The sequence below is a fragment of the Cinclus cinclus genome, chromosome 9, assembly GCF_963662255.1.
Source record: "Cinclus cinclus chromosome 9, bCinCin1.1, whole genome shotgun sequence".
NCBI lineage: Eukaryota > Metazoa > Chordata > Aves > Passeriformes > Cinclidae > Cinclus > Cinclus cinclus.
In genome coordinates this window covers 2,819,242-2,834,390 of record NC_085054.1, presented here as the reverse complement: position 1 = coordinate 2,834,390, position 15,149 = coordinate 2,819,242, and the positions used below count along the sequence as shown (strand labels likewise).

General features: G+C 44.7%; 1 protein-coding gene across 1 annotated transcript in view; it reads right to left on the bottom strand.

Moving 5' to 3' along the window:
- The window catches only part of BMPR2 (bone morphogenetic protein receptor type 2), a 97,967-nt gene extending 92,532 nt beyond the window's left edge, over positions 1–5,435 (bottom strand). Inside the window, exon 1 of the mRNA XM_062498345.1 lies at positions 5,323–5,435. Within this exon, the coding sequence (XP_062354329.1) occupies positions 5,323–5,398 (76 nt within the window). The 5' untranslated portion in view covers positions 5,399–5,435. The remainder of the gene's footprint in view (positions 1–5,322) is intronic.
- Between the last annotated feature and the right edge of the window lie 9,714 nt (positions 5,436–15,149).

Here is a 15,149-nt window from a genome sequence, read left to right as displayed (position 1 = left end):
CTAATATGCCTTGGTTCTCATCCCAGAGCAAACCAGACTGAATCCTTCATCCTTTCAGATCTCTCCTGTCCTAGACCTTCTTCCTCCTCACCACACCCCCTGACTGACCTCTGCTATCAGATTCTCAGCTGCTCAGCCCAGCTCCCAGCTCTGCAATTAACAGATTAACAGGCATCTTGAGTCAGGAAGGCACCATCGGCAATCAAACTTCTGGGAAGAGCACAGTTTTCAAAGTTTTTTTTTTGTTTTTTTTTAAACGCAAAATTGCATTTAAAAACACTGATGGTCAACTCAGGATTTTCATCACAAATTACTGTAGCCAAGGTCAAGACACTAAACTTCAACATGGGAGTTTACCTAAACTGATATTCTCTGGCCATTGTCTGTGTGTGTACTCTACATTTTCAGGTGGATTGCCACATACTAATTAAGGCATATCTTAAACAATCTTGCATTATAAAAGAAGCAAAAAAGATCTACTACTGTTGCATTATGAAAAACATGGTAATTAAGCACTGTAACAGGCCAGACTACATAGACAGGCTGTGAAATCCCTTTCCACTGGAGATTTTAGAGATGTTAGACAGACATTATTGTCTGTACTTACACAGCCAGACCATGGAGGAGAGAAAGAAATCACTTCAAGCCTTATGCTCTGTGAACTTCTGCTTCAGAAAAAGAAAAGGGGGCGGGGGGGGGGGACACACACCCAAAAAACACCACACCACCAAAAACCACAAACAAGTAAAAAACAACCAACCAAAAAAGCCCCACAGAAAAAAACCCCAAAACAAAGCACTCTAAGACTCACTGCAGAAAATCAGTTTGCATACTGAAATGTTAGTTTTTGGAGAACAGTTTGTGTATTTCACTTATTCTTCAAGTCAAAATCAAGCAGTGAGTAGCTCCACTAAGTCTACTATCCCAATAAAATTAATAGTTACTGCCTGTAAGCTATGCACAGATTCCAGTCCTACCCAACCTAAATCATCACCCAGCCTGTTTTATTCAGGGCATAAACATTTTGTTCCAAATGAAACTTTACACTCAGCTCACAGCCCTGGCAATGAAGTTATATTCTGCCCAGAAAATGACAGCACATATTGAAAGCAAAGCCAGACTGAGTCCAAACACAATGCAGCTTCAGTACCAGGCACTCTGTTATTAGGAATAAAACATTTCTGAAGAACCCAATATCATTTTCTTTTTTCTCTGGTGAGAAAGGCAGAGGAAGATGGTATCTGCCAAGGAAACAATGCCACCAACTATACAAACTACTGATAAATTAAATATAAAAAGGAAGGGGAACAACAATGTAGAAGTGAACAAATTTTTTTTTACAGGAATTTGGAATAAGTGCTAGGTAGATGCCATCAAAATAACCACTTAACAAACTTCACTGTAAGAATAATTTTAAGAAATACAGTTCTGCTTCCCTCTTTGTCCAGGGTAAAGTGAGGTTGGCTTGCCTTCATCAGAAAAGGACAGGAAGATAATCAAGTTAACTTTTTATACATGGTTCCTTTGAGGGTAAATCCATTCCCACTGGAGCAAGGTATCTGTGTTATGTCTCAGGGCTTGAAATTTGGGTTCCTTTGGCCACCAGATGAGCACAGCTTCCACTTCCCCACAGGCTGTGCCGACACTGCACAGCGCAGTACCCCAGTACTGAAGTTGGCTTGGAAACTGGAAGCACCCGAGCTGAAATATCACAGAGGTTCACACAGGCTGATTCACCTAATGGGAAAAAGGCTCTTCCCCATCTACACAGCTCCTTTACACAAGCAGACAGCCCACGAAGCCCCAGCCTGGTGTCCAGGCTGTGCTTGTGCTGTGGTTATCCATCAGGCACACCAGTGTGTTCCTCAAGCCAACAGCCTGGTTTTCATCTCCCAGGCTAAGATTTCTGAGACTGCTCCCAACACAAACAGAAAAACAACCTGCATTTTTAGGTTACATTTGAAAAAAAAAAAACAAACCAAACACAAACAATGGGTTTAGCTCTAGTAATAAGAAGAAACTGGGGTACAGATAAGACTTAACAAACCCCACTGTTTAATATGCAAGATACACAGAGTCAGCTACTAATCTGAAACACTGAATTAGAAGAACTGAGTTGAATGTCCAAAGGAGGTTTTTCCTTGTGTCACTCAATTCACATTTCAAACTAATTATGTTGAGACACTAAAGTAACTTTAACCAGCAAGACAGAATTAGATAAAGATTCTTTGGTTCACTCATTTTAATTAATAATTGAAATTATCATTAAAGAAATAATTCAATCTCTATCCAATTCCTTTCACAGTTTAATTTTCGCAGCCCTGTTGAACCACATAAATACAGAATTATGAAAATAACTCCCCAAGATAAAAGGACATTCTGTTTGCTTTACTTTTCACCTTATATTTTCTGCAAAAAATTTACACATTAGACAATGGAATGCTGTCTACCCTGGACATGCATGCAGAAGGAAAAGTGGTTCAGTATTGCATATCAAAAAACGTAAGCAAGTGAAATGAAGAAAGATGGTATCTTTACTATCTGGTCCCTACAAACACCCAAACAAAATTATTTCACAACACTGGGGAACAGCTCAAAGGTTCACCAACCACGTCTTCAGGCACAAACCCTCCTGATTAACACACCAGAATCCTCTACAATATAAAGACATATTTATGTATGTTTCATAGTTCTAAACAATATATTTAGAAATATGTTTCCAAATAACTTGAGAAATAAAGAACAAAGTGTTGCCAACCATTTTTTGTCCAATACTGCTTTTTAAACCTCTACCCAAGGCTGCTGTCAGTAAAATGTCCTCACTGAAGCATTTCTCTTTACAAGGACTAATAGATTATTTAAATGCAGATTTACCAGATAACTGTAAAGATCTGTATTTTACAGAGGAAGCCAGTAATACTTTCCTCCTAATATTCACCACATATTTCTGAATCTAGAGCTTGTTCTTTATTACATCTTCAGTTACAAAGGGGAAGGAAAAAATACATTCTTTCTTCGTTCATATTCCAGATTATGAGTGGAACTATCATCTACAGCCCCACGGTAATTTTTTTTTTTGTCATCTTCTTTATTCATCTTCTTATCTTCCCTTTCCTGTCCATACTAAGCCCAGGTCTTTGTGGAGCTCTCCCCAGAGAAGCCCAGATATTCTCCTCCAGACAGAAACTTAAAAACCTGTTATCAAAATACTTTCCCTCTGATGTCATGATTTTGCACTTAATTCTATACACTGCTGAGATATAGTATCTGTACACTAATCAGAAGAAAGAATTAATAGGGGTTTCAAAGCTACAAAGGCAGCATTTTCACTCTGATGGGAGCATACAGTGAGTACTTTGGGGGAGGGGAAGAGAAGAAAAGAGTGTTGGCTCTTTCATGAACATAAAAGGGCAGAATTACACATTAGTGTAGCTTCCCCATGTATAGACATTTTTTTCTGAAATGCAGTGTAAACTTAAAATCAACCATTAGCTTCTTTAACTAAAGCCCAAATCATCCATGTAGTTACTTTTACAGAGGATTATGACCAAGTTTTTTTTTTTTAAACGTGAATTGTTAAAATTTCACAATTAAGAAATAAATCACAATGGGAAAATAGGTTCCTATTCACAAAACAACCAAACAAGCTGGCATCATTAATACCCTTTTAACAAGGCAGAACTGAAATACTGTGAATGCTGTTGCCAGGTCAGAATTGAAGTGAATTGGGCAAACCGTGCAAATGGGCTCTTACAGCACCTGCCCAGCCCTTGGCCTGGTACAAATCTGTACTTGCTCCTTCAGCAACCCTTCTTCACCAGGGCACAGAAATTACCAACTCACTGAAGTTTTCACAAGGGTAAAAAAAAGGCCTACACTTAAAAAAAAATACATTTAAAAGAAAAATTGAAATGTCGAACATTCTTGATTTATATGTGCTTTAATACCACGATTTTTGACCTTCAGAAGTCCCTTCTCCCGGGGAAAAAAAAAAAAAAAAAAGAGAAGAGGGGAAAAAAACAAAAACACTCCTCAAAAACGACCACAGAGAGACGCTGCAGACATCCATCTAAAATAATGGCAGTCAAAGGTCAGGATGATACAGGGAACATCAAGCCTTTCATTTATGAATATTCCTGAAGACCTCTTAGTAAGCAGAAGCAAGGAAATCGGGGACTATCCAGTCAGAGCAATGTAGAAACTGCCTAACATGTTTAGGCAGGATCTTCCTAATAATGATACCAAGTATCTTCAACTTTGACAAATTAATTTTAAGACCTCACTGAAATACAACATGGAAACTACCATCAGCTTGTGGGGTCATCTTAGCAAGATTCAGTAATTTTCCCAGCAAGATTCACTTATGAACTATACCCAGCAGATTTCAAAATAACACGAAAAAAAAAGCAAGCACTGCAGATTGGATCCCGATCAGTAAAACGACAGAAAAGTCGTAGGAATCTTCCAAAAGTGCTGGAAAATGCATACTGCAAGAACAATTGGTATTCCTGCCTAACAAAGCTGGGTTACACTCGAAGGCTCCAACATGTTCATCTGTCACCGTGACAGAAAAGCAAAGGATGCCAGACCAACACACATCTCTCTTCCAACACTGCATACATAACACTGAGCTTCCGAACACAATTAAAAATAGGACTAGAATGTCCAAATATATGAGTAAAGATTCTCTAAGCATTTCTGCTTCCAACTTCTTGCTATAAAAACAAAAAAGTACCCTTCAAGACCTTTCAGCATTCCTTAATAACGGGGTTTTTTTGTGTTCTGTAATCACAAATGACAAAAGAAATAGCTCCGTATTTGCTTCCGACCTCTCCAAGGGGAAAAAATACACATTACAGTAATTCTGTTACAAGACTACAGCACATGTGTAAGGCCCCGGGAAGCACCGATGCTGATAAAATTAAAAATGGCTGTGCCCGAAGATCCCACAGCAAAACAGGCACAGCTTCGCTGACGATTAAAATATATATTAAAAATTCCTGCATTACCTTACAAAGGGCGAGGCATGCAAAACAAAAAGATTATATATATTTCCAAAACTGAAGTAAGTTATTAGACAAGAGATGCAGATCTAAGCAAAGCATTCTTACTGAGCGCAGGTCGAGCTCATTTACACAATAAAGCAGATTTTATTCCCCGAGACACTTAACGTATCAGGATTTCAAAACTTTTATCAGGCTTCGCCGCTGAAATAGATGCACACCACTCTGTAAGGAGGCACAGATGCGCCCAAATACCAGCGGACCCCACCCCCTTGCCGCTGCCAAAATGGCCAGTCCGTTCCACCCAGTGGCTACTCACCAGCCGCAGTGCCGAGCAGCAGGGTGGCACTGGAGAGCAGGAGCACCAGCACAAGGTGCTGCAGTGAGGCAGGCATACCTGGGCAAGCCACGGTTCGAGCCGGCAGGAGAAAAATAAAAGGGGTTTAAAAAAAAATAAAATAAAAAAAGGGCAAACCCCGAAGAGAGGAAATTCCTCCTGCTTTCGCGCAGCCTTCCTTAACTCTCTCGGTTTACAATCCCGTCTGGAAGGGCAAATGGCAGATGAGAGGAGCCGTCTTCGCTCTTACTCCATTACAGGCGCCTGCCTTCATGCCTCGGGAGCCGGCAGCGCTCAGCGGACACGGGGGAAGCGCCTGGCTCTGCCTCCCAGCCCCGAGGCATCTCCCCCGCCGGGGAGGAGGACGGCGGCACGCTCCCGACCCCGCTGGGAACCGGGCTATTTCCCACGCAGCTTCACGACATCGAAGAAAGCGCCCGGTTGGGAAGGGAACATATCCAGGCGCGCCCTCGGCGGTGTCGGTCAGCGCGGGCCCTGCGGGCCGGCCGGGGCACGGAGAGCGAGCTAGGGGCTCACGGCGGCGGCGCGTCCCATCCCGGCAAAGGTCTCTGTCCTCTGGCCGCCCCTCCTCGCTGCCTCACGCTCCGGGGAAGGCGGCGGCGAGGCCCCCTGCTCTCACGGCGAGGGCTGCGGCCGCATCCCGGCCCATCTGCCTCCCGCGCCGGGCGGGCTCCTCCGCGCTGCCCCGGCCCCCGCCGCAGACACCGACGCCACCCCCGGCCACCCCGCCAAAGGTGGGGCCCGGGGCGGCGAGGCCCCTCCTCGGCGGCTCCAGCTGCGAGCGCACCCGGCTGCTCTCCGCGGGCGAAGGCCCTTCCCCTCCTCCGCCGCCCGCCCCGAGTTTCCACAGCGCTGGGCGGCCCGGCCCGGCCCGGCCTCCTCACGCCGGTCTCCGCTCAGCCCCTTCGCGCCGCCAGCGCCTTCCTCCCCCCGCGCCGGGCTCTCCGGCGAGGGGCCGCACCGCCTCCTTCCCCTGCCCGCCGCCGGCTGCGGGCGGGAGCCGAGCGAGGGCCGGAGCTCCGCCGCCCGCGCCCCCTCTCGCCCGCCCTCCCCAACAGCACGGGCGGCTCCAGACACAAAGGGGAGTCGCTGCAGCCGCCGGCCCGGCCGCCCGTCCCCGCCCCGCCCCACCGAGGTGGCTCCAGGTAGGCAGAGCGGGGCCGGCGGGCGGAGCTCCGCCGGCTGAGGGAGGGGGCGCGGGGCCCGTGGCACCGCCCGGGTAGGGGAGCTGAGGGCGAGGGGCGGCTCCGTGAGAAGGGGAAGGCCCCGCTGAACCTTCCCGGGAAGGCCGCGGGAAGGCGGCGAGCGGCGCCCGCCGTGCAGCCTGGCTGTGGGGAGAGGCTGTCGGCGGGGAGGCGTGAGCTCAGGATTCACAAAAAACGCCTGTAACAACAAGAAAGAAATGTTCAGCGGTCTCTGAGATTGCGTGGTGTTTGAACTCGGGGGCTGCCTGTCAGACACCCCGGAGCTTCTGCCCGGTCCGCGGGTTCAAGCCCCCGTTATCTCTGTCCCTGTGAGCTCCCCTAGGAGCGCTGGCCGTGCCACCCACTGCTCTCCCTCGGTGAGCCCAGGCAAGGCACAGAAACGCAGATCAGTTCGGTTGGAAAAGACCTCTGAGATCACCGAATCCGACCTAAGACCGATCACCTACCGGTCAGCCGGACCACGGCACTAAGTGCCACGTCCAGGCTTTACTTAAAACGCCCCCAGGGACGGAGACTCCAGCGCCTCCCCGGGCAGTCCGTTCCAACAGCTGATCGCCCTTCCTCTGAAGAATTTCTTCCTGATGTCCAATCTGAAATCCACTCAGCTCGTGTGGCTGCAGCCACCTGACTCTTCCAAGCAAACCATTTTCTACTTCTTAAATTTATGATTTCAAAACAAACGTAAAGTGAGCCCACTCAGCCGTTTGTATTCTTTAACCTTTGCTATACTGCACGGGGCCCAAAGGGATAAATTGAGGACAGCAGCTGATGGGAGAACTGTGACTGCAATGTAGTGTCTGATGTTCTGGCCTAGCAAGGCTCTTTCAAACAAGTTTTACTGGCTGTAGCATAGAAAAAAAATGTTATTAAGTACACCTTGCACACCGAAGGCACGTTCATATCTGAGCATCACCAAAGGTTTGATTATGGGAAATGCCTCCCTGTGCTAAAATTCTTATAACAGTTTCAACAGTAGAATACAAATTCAGAAATCCCATCTCACACCTCAAAATATTGAATGCTGCTGCATTAAGTGGTGTAGTTGCAAGTCAGAGTTACAATTTTAGTGATAATTAAAGTTTTCTGCATAATTCCGTTTCTCTTCACGAGCCATAACAGATGAAATAGATGTAATCTATTTATTGATACTGTGATCATCAAAAGCAATATTAAATAAATTGTACCATGATTTTCATCATTGTGATGCTTTGGCCAGGGTCATAGTTTGACATTCCTAACGTCAAGGTGAACTTGCACTGATAGTTATAAAATGTTTTTAATCTTTCCTACAACATTTTTACTTCCAGTCTATGCAAATCTAACGTGGATATTGGTGAGACAATAAAATATAGAATCACAGATTGTAATTTGTATTGCTGCTTTCCAGAATTGCAACCACATGTTAACCACAGTATCCTTCCTGTTATTTGTGGAATGTGAACGTCAAAAAATAACCTTTAGAAGCGACACCAACACCAACTCTCACCCCCCAACAGCTAGAACAGTTTTACCTCCAAGAAAAAAAACCCAACACTGAATATTTTTTTCTGCAGCACCAAAATCTAATGCTCTTTCCTAGTTCCACAGACACCAAACTATGCAACACACCTTCTGCCCAGCTGTACCTACCAATAAAAGAAATGAGATCTACTTTGTTCAGAGAAAACAAGAACCTTGCCATGTGGGTTGCACAGCACTTTCACTGTTTAGATGGTAAAAGAAAATTACTGTAATTGTTTATGATGTGTATGAAAACCTGCTCAGCCTGAAGTAAATGACAGAGGTCTCACTTGGTTCTAGTTTTGGCTCATTAATTAATACTAGGAGTTCTTCTCCACAAGAAATTGTACAAAAACATATCCTGCCTTAAAGTACTTCTTGGTTTCTTTTCTTTCCACAAAATGGACTGGATTTTTGTTCTATGTTTTCCTAAAATGAAGGAAAAAGACATGCCATTTTTAATACAATTATTTGCTTTTAGTTTCACAAAAAAACCCAAAGCTGATCAAGAAAACACCCTACAGAAGGGCATGGGGCTGTGCATCTGCTTTCCCTGAGTTTATATCACTCCCTTGGACTAATCTCACACACTTGCCATCAGAGCAGTTTGCAAGAATTTCCCCTCCTTCCATAAGCCATGTTGAGCCCTGTAGGTGTTCTCAGCAATGTGCAGGTCCCGGCGTGGCTGTGAAGGCTGCTCTGGTCACACAGCGGTGGCAGGCAGAGCTGCACAAGTACAGAGGTGCAGAAGTGCAGAGCTGCAGAGGTACAGAAGTACAGAAGTGCACAGGTGGAGAGCTGCAGAGATGCAGAGATGCAGAGGTGCAGATGCAGAGGTGCAGATACAGAGGTGCAGAAGTGCAGAGGTGCAGAGCAGGAGCTGCTGCACCGCACTGTGCCTGCAGCTGGCAGCGCCGAGGAGGGGCTGACCCCGGCCTCACCGCACAGATGATCGCGGACAGGCAATCGCTGCTGTCTAAGCACAGAAACTGCTTCCTTTTCCCACGGTGGTGGGAGGAAACCAGAGATCCAAACTGTCACAGGCTCACTCATTGTTATATGTGCTTAGACGAGAACATATTTATAATTCTTCCTGTGATATTGTTTTATCTGTAAACTAGGATTTTGCTATCCTGATATTCAGCAATACCAAGTACAGAAAAGTTGTCAGGTTAATGAAAACTTGCAGAGCTGCGGGACAGTAAATCTGGGGTGCGAGTTCAGGTAAAGGTAGGGGGGGAGACAAGAGAGAACACGTCAAATTTACCAAGATTTAGAAGACAATATTCTGACCGAAGCACTGTATTTCCACCAGGAAGAACTCTGACCAATGAAACAACACAGTTGAACTTACTGCAGATAAGACTGATAAAAAACACGAGGAGGAAAGACCTTAGCAAGCAGATGGTCTTTGCAGCTGTGTTCACTGTTCTCACAGCCAGGCAGGGGCAAGGCTGCCCCAGCAGCACGGTCATGGGGCCAGAACAAGGAGGACAGTGGCAGAGGAGCCTGGGTCTGGTGACTGGGAGCTTCCCAGGATGCGGGTCAGATACAGCAAGGACGTGTGTCTTGTCCTTGGGTGAGGGAGCTCTGAACAGCACAGGCACAAACAGCACGTGGGGGTTGCCCTTTGCTTCAGTGAAGCACGGAGGGGAGAAATGCAGCTGATAGGAGGCTCAGGAGTGTCCCGCTCTGGCTCAGACTGATGCAGACACAAACATGTTGATATCACTGGCAAATTCAACGCTGCACCTAAGAGAAATTTAGCATGGCCTTGTTAGCAGCATCTCCTTTAAACAACACATATCTTTGGTTTTAATTAACTGGAATATGGGAAACTATTTTCATGCTACGAAGAGAGTATTCCAATCACTGGAAAATAAGATGAACAAAGAATGAAGAAAACTGAAATGAACTATGAAACGATAGCTCGAGTTTCATTTCTTTTCAGAAAATCCAATGTTCAGGCACCTTAAATTTAAGATTTCTCAGGGTAGGTTCACTGTTATCCAAGAGTTTTTCAGCGCTGATGCAATATAACTGTTATCATTGTTAGGACTCAGGGGACTGTTCTTTTTGACAGGGCCTTTCATGAAGTCAACAAATCAGTTTAAAACATGCCATAAATTATATTTGGCTGCCTGTCAGCTTGGCTGGGGTGTTCTCCCAGTGCTGCCGTAAGTGTTGGGGAAAGAATACAACAACATGTCCAGATATTTAGCTTTTAGGGGATATTTTATTCCTAATTTAAAAAGAAAGCATCCCCCTAGCATTGACTCTGATGCATAAACATATGTTAGAACAGCCATCAAGATTTTTACAGACTTCCCTACAAATAAATGCACCCATTCTGGATCCTAAGTGATAGCTTAATAAATACTGGACTCAGCACAGATCTCCCCAACAAATGCCTGTTGCTCATTGCTAAATTAGGGAACTGTCAGCAAGATCATCTCCCCAGTCTTGCTCCTGTAACTGTATGTGGAGAGAGAGGTGGCTCCTGATAGATGGGATCCAAGCCTCCTATAGCTCTCTAGATACTATTAACATCCTGAATTGCAGCCAGAACTCACTGAGAAGACAATAGTGTCTACTTACAGTCTGCTGAGTTAGCAGCTACAGCTTCAGCCAGTGCAGCCAAACAAGTAATCACACGCAGATGTCACTACCTTTGGAAGTGTTCAGTTACTTGTTTTATATACATTTTCCCATCAGTGTCCAATCCTGGGTGCTGCAGGGTGGCATTAACACACCCCCATAGGTCCCCTTGGAGCCAGGGTGGGGAAGGTGGCTGTGGGGAGACCACAGTTACAGGGAAGCAGGCACATATGCATAAGGAAAAACAATGAAACCTCTGGAGAATTCAGAAGCAATTTGAACACAAAATGATTTTCCTCAGTCATGGACATGTTTCCTTGGGAATAGGGAAAGGCACCCTCTCCTTCAGAGCCTTTTTACAAACTACCAGCAGCACTTTCATGTTGTCTAAATTATTGTTGGGTTTTGCACCTTTTCCGGGGTTTGGAATTATCTTGGAAAAATGAATTCTACAAAGGAGGGACAGAGGAACACCAAGCCATGACTGAAATTCCAGAGAAGTCCTTTGTGGGGTAAAGTCAGTTTCTTTCTGTTCTTTCTGACAGGCAGAACAAACCCTATCCATAATAGTCAGCCTGTCCTGCCAAGATGTGAGAGTGGCAAAACCTCCTGTGGCATCACATACCAGACCAGGTTCTCATGCTCCTAATTCTACCAAAAGCCGTAAGGAAATAGTAAATCAAATTCCCTGTCTCAGAGGGAATTAATTCCCCCTTTAGTCCAGTTAAATAATCTGTGCCAGACATTACTTTTGGTCTTTAGACTCATAAAAATCTGTCTGAGGGATGTTATGACTTCATTTTTCTTTGTCTCTGAGGCACAGAAAAGAGCACCTACTGTTGAGCTTTTGAAAAAAAATATTTATGAGTATGAACTAGTCAGTGTTTTCAGACCTGAGTTTTTCTAACTCTACCAGGCTGTTTTGTAATCTACTACAATGTGAACCACACTGTGCAATGAAGTCATGACAGTCATTGACATCAACATCCTAAATCAAAAAATAAGTTTTGTGGCAGCTTTGTTTACATTTTGATGGCAGACTTTTAAAAACTTTAATGCCAAATTTAATTGCACCACTTTCGTGGCAGTCCCCAGAAAGATCCATTTTGATGTTTCACTTCTTTTTTCATGCTGTTCTCACATTCCCTGATTTTGGTGTAGCAAGTGGTTTCCTTCGGGGAAATAATTGCATGATCAAAGGTGTGAGGATCAAGCCTGGAAACATTAGCAGGTGGGTGTGGGAAAGGTCGGCCTTGGGTATGCAGGAAGAAGGAGGAAGATGCACACTGTGGGATAAACAAAGGGAGTATTTTGTCTCTAAAATGAATAGCAGTGAAATAGTTAATCACCATTTTTATGTTTCATAATACGTTATATTTCCCTGTGATAACAAACTACAATAGTGTTGGTAGCAGTTGCTGCCTCGTTTTAGAGATAACACTGCTTAGTCTGTGGAAATCTTATCTCCACTTCGGTGGCGGAGGTGAGAGAACTTTCAAGTTAGCTTTGAGATGCACCTCCCACTTTGACTTAAGTCTGAAATCATATGTTAAAGGCCTTTTACAGCTTGTCTGAATCTCTTGGCTTGTTCTTCACAACATAAAATGGAAAATTTGCTGCAGGGTTTTTATCAGTTCAAAACATCACTTATTCATTAAATCCAACAATGGACCTAGTCAGAAATAGAAACGTAATGAGCTGTGTCAGAATTATCTTCTGGTCCGTAGCAGATGGGTATGTCATCACCACAGACCTGCAGGGTTTCATTCCTGAGAGCTACCTGAGCCTTCTCACACTCACAACAGGCAGCTGGGAACAGAGCTCACAGAATCTCCAACACTCTCTGCTGCTACTCTTACCTTCCTTTTGCCTGCTGGTTCTGGGTTGTTGGGTTTTCTTTCTTTTTCTGTTGTTGGTTGGTGTTTTTTTTAATTGCTCGCCACACAAGATAGTTAGCAGTGTAAGTCAGATTGGTTTTCAAAAGCCACCTTTTCCTTTTTGGTCTTTAATTTCTCACAGACAATTAGGATTGGACCTAAAAGTATTTCTCCAATCAGCTCAATACTTCTATCAGGAAGCTAATAAAAATGTCCTCTGAGAACAAAAGGAAAGCCTCTGATCCCTGATAGACCTGCAGTCAAGTTTTCTATGGTGGAGGTCCAGAGGAAGCAGCCTTGGTTTGTGCTCATTCCTGGCCATCCTTGAACTCCACATCAGCTTGACAAGTGTCTAGCACTCATCTGAAGGACAGAAGTGGTGTCTACGACATGCACTTGTTCCTTGTTATTTTAAATGACAGTGTGGAGGGAACAGTTTTTGCTCAGACTTCTTACAACCGTTCCCCTTTGCAATGAGAAAGGAGGCATTGACTACAAGCCCAACAGCAGAGCTTCTTCAGGTTTTGTCTTCTCTTGCAAATGTGGAAAAGAATAAAACCAGAGATGAATTGAAGCCCCTTTTAACCCAGATATTGTTGCCACTGCAAGGACAACGTCAGACACTCTCAGAGCCATAGCTTCAGGAGAAAGGTGCTGCTGAGTGTGCCTGCCCAGCACTCCTCTCATGCATGCAGCCAGCTCCTGGAACATCACCTGAAGGAAGATAAATTGAAATTATTACCTTTTACTAAACCAAACAGATTTCTATCCCTTCTGCTTCTGTCTGTAACATGACATCTGTTGCCTGACAATTTTGAGACATTTTTATCTGAGAAGAGTGTTCCTTCAGATCAAGAAATGAGTCAGTACCTCTGCACACCCTGCTTGCTTCTCACGGATTGATTTGGAAACATGAACCCAACTAACTGCTTCCCCAAAGCATCCATCAGGAACTCTCTCCTTGAAGTGATACAGGCCAGGGCACCAATTCCAGCCACCAGCATCAGTCCTGCTTGCTGGGGCCTGCAGGAAACACTGAGGACACAGTCACTCCCTACACTGTCTACAGTCATTTGAAATTGTGGAGATCTTAAAAGCTTTAATTCACAAATGAGAGCCAGGCCTCCAGAGGCCATTTCCACAACACAAAATGGGCTGTGCAAGCCTTGGGTGCGTGGTTTGGGGGGCACTGGCAGCACTCTGACTCTATGAGACCTCTGCCTCTGCTTGCAATTTCAGATTAAAAGGCAAACACATAAATGAGGATGCAGGGACAAGTGGGAAGAGACTTCTACAGAAAAAAATGCCCTTTATCTCTGTTGTAAAGAGTCTGTAGTTTTCTACAGATGAAAGCTTACCAAAAGTGGAGAGAACCATCTCACAGAGATGCTACATGAGGTGCTTTATATTCCATAAATGTGAAGGTATTTTCCCTTCTTTTCTGTCCCCCCACATTTGCCACAAAATAGTTGTGATATTTTGCATATTTCTTTTTCTCGTCTCTTTTCTTCATACCCCTCTGAGTTGAGTAAAATCTGTCTTAGCAGAGTTTCCCCTCTGTAGCATTTTTGCCAGTAACACTTTTGTGTTGATTTATTTTCAACCTTCCCTTCAACTTGGGAGAAGTTGCATTTAGCAAAAGGAAAAACTACCACCCCTATAGCTCTGCTCTCACATTCCCAGCAACAGAAGGGTGGAAGGGGTGTGAAAGAGGGCAAAGAGAAGCATGGACCCTGAATTAAATGTTGAACAGAAAGAAGAAGGAAGTTGTAGGCAGGAGAGAGAGGATCTGAGGAGCAAAGGGAGGAGAGAAAAAGTTACAGGAGACAGTTTATGTTTGAATATGTATTAAAATGAAAACACATTTTGATTTAACAAAAAGGAGGGTGCTAAACTCAGATCTCTGATATGAACCACGCTGACAGGGACCCTGGCTTGGAAGTTTCACGATGCTAATCTGCAGGAGTAGGTCCCTGGGACAGGCTGGCAGATAGTCCTCGACTCAGAAGGAAAAAGCAAGTCTCAGGTTTCTCTTGGCTTAACCAAAAGCTGTAAAGCATATTCTTCCTGCCCTCCGCTTGTATTCGGAGCTCCCCTGCGTACTTTGTTGATGAAATCTCTCACCCCAATTCAGGAGATAGCAGCATTTGCTAAACATGCTCTGCCTTGCTACCAGAAGAGCTTCTGGCCTTGTCTTGTCTTCTCCTTAGCGTTTGGCAAATACTTATCTGTACTCACTGTGACCTCCAGCCAGCTGGGTAAAAAGCTTCAGAGCCAAACATGTGCACAAATAATTCCAGGGGAAGCTGTTACTACTGGATTATCAGTTCCTGTGGTTTCTTCAGATAGAAATAGTTAATACATGTTGCAGTTTACAGCCCCTTTCCCTTTAGCAGACCAAGGACCATCTTCCTTCAACTCAGGGCCATTAAACCCATCTCAGCAATGAGGGCCTTCAATCTGGTACTCCCCTGTGCTGCCAGATCTATCCTATCGGATTAAACAGAGCCCACAGCAGCCAAAATGACAAATCACAGTCCTGCCATCTTTAGCCAAGAAGGTCACCATTTGATCACTCTTCTCAAGTTATGTGTAACAGAGGCCATTG